Genomic DNA, 6,859 nt, shown 5'->3' on the forward strand with positions numbered 1-6,859 from the left:
TTTAGGAGATGTTTAGGAGATTTGATTGTGTTTTAGATTTTTTTTTAGAGAATGAAATGTGATTCTATGAGATTCTATGAGATTTTATTAGTAAACTTTGTGTGATTTTAAAATATTTTGCTATAGATTTTTATTAATCGCTTATTTGTGAAGAACTGTCTATCTAGACCAGAACAAAAACAAAAACAGAGTAATTAAGCTAAAAAGCTGCACGGCCAAAGTAATCGAGCAATGCCGAGACATTAGAAGGCCAAAGCAAGCACTTCAAGATGATCGATGTTCATCACTTTTCAGGCAACGGTTTCATGGTTCCTGAGGAAGTCAATAAGACGGCTCAGGAGCATTCTGATGAAGAAATGAAGACAGGAAACGTCTTTAGCTCAAAGTTAGAAGATGAAGAACCCAAACCAGAGGAGAAAAAGGGAGGGTTTATGCTGTTTGGTGTTAGGATCCAATAGCAACTTTTGTTTCTTAGGGATTTTAGCACTATGACTTAATTAGAGATTGGTTTTTGCTTTGTATTTTACATAGTCTCTTTATTTACAGACTTGGTGCTTTTGATTTTAATATATAACATTACTTAGATTAAACGTCTCTCTTGAGTAGATAGAACAAGAAGTAACGCCAAAAGAGAGGCTGTAATGGCTTCTTTTAAGAGTTAAGACAAAGTCACTGCTAAAAGCCTAAAACCTACCATGAACAAAACAATGCTAACGAAGACATTGACTTTAATGTCACAAAATGAAGCAGATGCAAGAGTTACAACTCTCTCTCTCTCTCTCTCTACTCTATATACTCCTTAAGATGAGGTGAGTCTCCGCTTACATCTCCTTCGAGTTCCATCACCCTTGATGTCAGGAGTATCTTCTACAACAGTTTCTTCTTGTACAACCAAACCTCGGTTTCTCGATAGTTTTCTTATTGGTGTCGTCTGAGAATCTTGTGTGAAATCTGCTGAAGCAGAGGGACAAGATGATGAAGCGACTGCAATTTCCCTGTGTGGGATTAGCTCCTCGCCCAGTGGAACCACTTCAGACATCAACTGTTCGACATATATTATCACCAAAAAAATCACACACTTTCAGGACATAATTAAACAATCGAGCGAGAGCATGAAATGAGATTCTATTTTATTACCTTCCAATCTTTGAAATCTAATCAGAACACAAAAAATGGTTATAAGTGACTTCACCCGACATCACCAGGTCTGCAGCAGGTCCGTTTCTTGGTGTTGTTAACAAATTAGAATGATCAAAACCAGACAGAAGAGAATGGACTTGTGATCTTACAGGCGAAATGTGAACCATTTTTATCGACAATAATCTCAACTCGTCCTGGTCCTCTCGACATTGGAAACGAAGAAGAAGAAAATAAGGAGCTTTTCTGTTTTGGGTTAGACGAAATCCTTCAAAATTCTATGTTAAAGGATATTATTTTGAGAGGAGTATTTTTTAACTAAAAAGAAAAAAAAATCTCCTAGAATCCTACAAAGTAGCATTCTAAAAAAAGTTTTTATATTTTGAATAACAAGAGATTTAAAGTTGGTTTTATAAACTATTGATTGAATAACAAGATATTCTGGATTATTTTAAAGGAATTTATATAAATTTTAGTTAAATAACATAGGATTTCATGAGATTTTTTAAAATCCTCAATTGAATAACAAAAGATTTTAAGAATACTTTAAAATTCTTTAAGATGTTAAGTTCAATACTCCTCCTTAGTGTTTTAGTTATACAGCATGCATTCACTTTCCTCACTAATGATGGTTTTATTTGTTATTAAGTTTCTGTTACTCATATCTAAGTATCTAACAATAATTATGTATCAATTAATATTGTTGATGAGGTATTTTGTTACAACATTTTTTCAGTTTTAGTGTTATTAACGATATGTCCGAGCAGTAAAATAAAGCTGTTAAATTAAATATATGGCAATGTTCAGATATTAAAACAATAAATAGACATCTCATAAAAGTATTTGAGAAGTTTAAATATAGTTTTTATTAGGAAATCGATGAGATATTATCGAGTCCGAATACTTTCGTGGAGTAGTATTGTGGGTTATGAAAAAAAAAATCTTATTCCGATAAGGAGGACTCACAGTTAAAGACATATAAGTATAAAATCCAACTAGGATCAGTTCCAAATTCCATTACATCCCACAAATTTGGTCCACAATAGAATACGGTCTCGGTCAATCTCATTCTCATTGATCACAATAGAATACGGTCTATTAATTTTTAATAATTTACAATATACACAAACATATATATATATACCAAGACTATCTACATTCAATTTAAAAAATATACTGGTAAGAAAAGTAATGTGGCTAAGTATTTATAAAAAATTATAGTATGTATCATACTAATTTTCTTTTAAACAACTAATGAAAATTATAAAATGAAGAAAATTAGTTTGTCAACTAAAAAGTGTCATTTCATTAAATCTATAAAATGTATTATACACAACTATAGATTTACATATTTGAAGTAAGCAAATTTATCGTTTTAAAAAATATTTCAACTTATTTAAAAAATCTCATTGCTTAATAAAGGGAAAAAAGATAGTCAGTTACCTCAAGTATCACAGAATGCATGGCCACACATGCGAACTACGGTAAATGACATCCAGCTACACGACCTATATGTAATACATGGCCACATGTCTGAAGTTTAAGAAGTTATGTGCGGAACACCATACACATCAAATGTCGACAAACCGGACGATTTGCGTCGGTGTTGACTCATCGTTGACTCATCGGACCCGAATTAAAACCCGATTGGACTTACAAATCAGAACCCGAGACTAAGACCCGGTTGAGTTTATGGGTAATTATCTTATTAGGCCGTGGGCCTAGAGATTAAACAAAAAAATATCAGGCCCATTATCTTACCCACAACATCAATTTTTTTCTTCTTCGACATAGCCGAAACACAGTCTTTAAAAGATTGCTCTCCATTATTAGGGTTCTTAGTGTTCATCTTTTCGAAGGTTTGAGTCGACGATTAGGGTTTTTAGGGTTAATCATTTCGAAGATGGAATTAAGCTCGGGATCCGCCAGTAGCAGCAGATATGGAGGGCGAAAAGTCTGTGATTGTGGATTACCGGCTAAGATTTTCAAATCTAAAACGGCGAGGAATCCACATCGATAGTTCTTTGGGTGTGAGTTGTACAAGGTATGTATCGTAAGTGTTATTAACAGTGTTGTGGTGGTGAGATTTGTTGATTAGTTCAGTCTCTTATTGATGTGGATTTAGGAAGGTGGTAACGTACACTGCAAATTCTTTAGGTGGGTTGATGAAGAAGAGGTGAAAGGCTGGCCCAGACAAGTGTTGGTTGAAGCTCAAGCTGAAATTAACGAGAAGAATAGGATGATAAGTCAACTAAAATCGACAATCATGGAGCTTCATGATGATTTGGAGAAGCATCAATTGGAGATGTCATTAAAGAATGTTGAGATGGAAACAACTATGTATCGTCAAGGCATTGTCATCACTGGATTGACAGGATTGCTGGTATGCACCATTGGAGCCATTGTCTTTGGTTGAGTCACGACCTGATAAGATAATTACCCATAAACTCAACCGGGTCTTGGTCTCGGGTTCTGATTAGTAAGTCCGATCGGGTTTTAATTTGGGTCCGATGAATCAATGATGAGTCAACGCCGATGCAAATCGTCCGGTTTGTCGACATTTGATGTGTATGGTGTTCCGCACATAACTTCTTAAACTTCAGACATATGGCCATGTATTATATATAGGTCATGTAGCTGGATGTCCTTTACCGTAGTTCGCATGTGTAGGCATGCATTCTGTGATACTTGAAGTAGCTGACTATCTTTTTCAAGCATAAATATCTTACGGATAGTTAAAATATTAAGAGACCCTAAGCCAAGAAATTTCCTCATGTCAATGTTGAATCTTATTATGTAGTTAAATATTTGTGTTCTAGTTGTTCAATATGACCGACAATCTTTATTCAGTATTTTGGAAAATTACAAACTTTTAATTACTAAAATTATAAATTAACAAAGTTAAGATTATAATATATTAATCTATTTGAAAATAGAATAATGCTAAGTCTACAAAAAATGGATAATGGTGATTTTTTTTTTGTCAACACGTTTTTTGTAAATCTTAACAAACACAACAATACTACACCTCTTTTTTGTCTACATAGTTGCAGTTACCTAATAATTATGAACCACAATTGTGCTAATTCATCGATTAATCATAAAATATATCGAAGAAAAATGCATTTCACGTTTGAATTTGCATTTGATAGATAACTTTCCCACTTTTTTACCCATCAACTCACATAATTTTATCAACTAATTTATTTCTCATCTTAGGTAGCATCATCATTGTGTNAAAAAAAAAAAAAAAAAAAAAAAAAAGGTAAGCATCATCATCATCCTTCACTTTATAAAGAGCAAGATATAACTAATCAGCATAAGAACATTAGTCGAGTGAAGTGAAATCGTAGACATCTACTTTTATAAAAGGCCCAACAACAGCAAAAATCATATACAAAAACCATCCAACGCAACATTGGAAATAAAATTTAAACTTGTGAGGATTTAGCTGTTGTTGAAGAACTCTTGTGGGATTACGGATGGACAGAACTTCTTTGCCACAAACTTGTACTGCAAAAAAAAAAACAAAAAAACACAACCACAATCGTTATTAGACATAAAAACAACTAAGCAGCCACATCATTTCTTGATTCTTCTTATCAATCAAACTTACTTTGTGTTGGCTGTACTTCTCTCTCACAGCAGGTAGAGTAGAGCCGTGAGCAGTACTACACAATCGTTGAAGATCTTTCACACATCCTCTCAACTCCAAGGCTTTATATTGCGTATAGTGTTGCAATGTCGGATTCTGATCCAACAACAAACTCATTTTACTAACATGATCCTTTTAAAGAGTAAAAAATAAGTTTAAAGTCTGTTTAAAAAACATACCCATGGTCTTATTGTTGGCTCTAGAATGTACTTGGCCAAGAAAATGGAAGAAGCAGCAACGAGTGAAGGGGAATGAGAGAGCATTGTGTACTCCAGAAGCGATAATTCCGCAATGTAGCTGGCCATACATTCTAGTTGCATCGATGGAGTTTCATGAACACCATGAGCAGCTCGAACAAAGCGTCTGAATATCAAGTTTGGTGTTTAGTACACAATTGTATGATCTGTTTCGTAAATGCAATCATCTTACTAACCTTAGAAAGCATTTGGTTGTTGGTGCTGTCATTTCAAACTTCAAGTAATTCAGAACATCGGATTCCATATCAAGAACCTGCAAAGCCAAAAAGAAACACAATCAAAATCAGTATCTTCTTACTAGTGAAACCTTGACCTCACTTATCAAATTCGTTTGAAAAAAAAACACAAACAAACCTCATCCTTGAGATATGTATTGTCAGTGATGTAACAGAACTCCTCAACTTGTGGTGCACAGATCTCTTCATATTTTGCTGCAATCATCATACATGCCACACCAAGCAACTGAAGCTTCTGCCTACAAATCACATTCCCTGAAAGATACCTATCTATGTAGTTCACTGTCAAATACAACGTCTCAGGTACAAGCCTATACTCTTCTGACACCTACAAGAAAACCCACAAAAATTAATACATCGGAAAGAGTGACCAAAGCCATCACGTTTTCAAAACGTTACTAACTAAATAATTCACCTCAACAAGCCAATCAACTAGGATACCACGCATACTGGAATTCACATCTTTCTGAACTTTCTCCATGAAATCAACCGCAGGCCGCTTCTTAGCCTAAACCATATAGAGAAAAAACAAACTAAAGATTCAGAAACCATATAGCAACACACAAATCCAAAAACCTCACATTGTGTGGTTCAAGTTATCACCTCAGATGCACGAAGATGCTTATAAATGTCACAAGCAAACGTTGCACACAACTGTGGATCCTCAGTGTTACTGTCAATGTCAACAATCTGACTCTTGTCCAGTTTCATATCAGACAACACATCTCTACTGCAATAGTTACCTGCAAAAATTCAAATTCAAAATCAATATAAAGAACAAAATCTAATAAACAAGAGAATCTATCATTAACTTAAAGTCATTACAGTTTACATACCCAAAGTCTCAGAACTCGGAGATATGTAAAGATTACTCAAAGCTTTCCTTTCAATAGAAACAACAGCAGAGACTTCTTTGTTATCAATATACTCAACTTGAGGACTCTTGTATGAATCACATATAGACATCGTATCGTCCATTGAAATATCAGATTTGCTAGGTGATGAAGACGAAGAAGAAGAAGAAGAAGAAGACACTTTAACACCACAATGGCTTTGCTCATAAGCAACTTTGCTTGGCTTAACACTTTGTTGCATTGGTATAATAACATTATTAACACTCGCATTTACACAAACAGGTTGTGTTGTTGGTGCCAACTTCAATTTCGCAGACTTGTTCGAACAATGTACCTATACAACAACAACAACAACAACAAAATTGAATTCAGTAAACAATCTCACTGATTCAATCAAACAACTAATGAATCTTCTAAACAAACAAAATTGTAATTGAATCCATAACACATTAAACAGTAAACGATTCTTCAAATAAAACAAAGATTTTGTGAAGGAACTAACCGAATCAGAAGATGAATTAGGGAATCGGGAGGAGTTTTTTTGATTAGTGATGTTACTCAACGGTGCTCGTTTCTTCGTCATCACAGGTTTCACTGAATTCTCAGATGAAGAAGATGATGGTGGTGGTGCTGCTCGACGTTTCGCCATTGAAGATTTCGTCGACGATGCGAACGAAGATCGTCGATTCTGATGAACGTTTGACATTTTTTTTTTTTTTT

The 6,859-nt window shown here is 34.4% G+C and overlaps 1 protein-coding gene across 1 annotated transcript; it reads right to left on the reverse strand.

The window, feature by feature from the left end:
* On the reverse strand, positions 4,402-6,853 carry LOC104742159 (cyclin-A1-1-like). Its single transcript, XM_010463132.1, has 9 exons — positions 6,642-6,853; positions 6,122-6,473; positions 5,889-6,028; positions 5,701-5,793; positions 5,404-5,613; positions 5,226-5,302; positions 4,972-5,155; positions 4,754-4,888; positions 4,402-4,650 (listed from the first exon to the last, which is right to left on the reverse strand). Exons 1-9 carry the CDS (start codon positions 6,843-6,845, stop codon positions 4,585-4,587), a joined length of 1,461 nt encoding a protein of 486 aa, XP_010461434.1. The 5' UTR covers positions 6,846-6,853; the 3' UTR covers positions 4,402-4,584.

This window comes from Camelina sativa, chromosome 14 (assembly GCF_000633955.1).
Source record: "Camelina sativa cultivar DH55 chromosome 14, Cs, whole genome shotgun sequence".
In the NCBI taxonomy this organism is placed as follows: domain Eukaryota; kingdom Viridiplantae; phylum Streptophyta; class Magnoliopsida; order Brassicales; family Brassicaceae; genus Camelina; species Camelina sativa.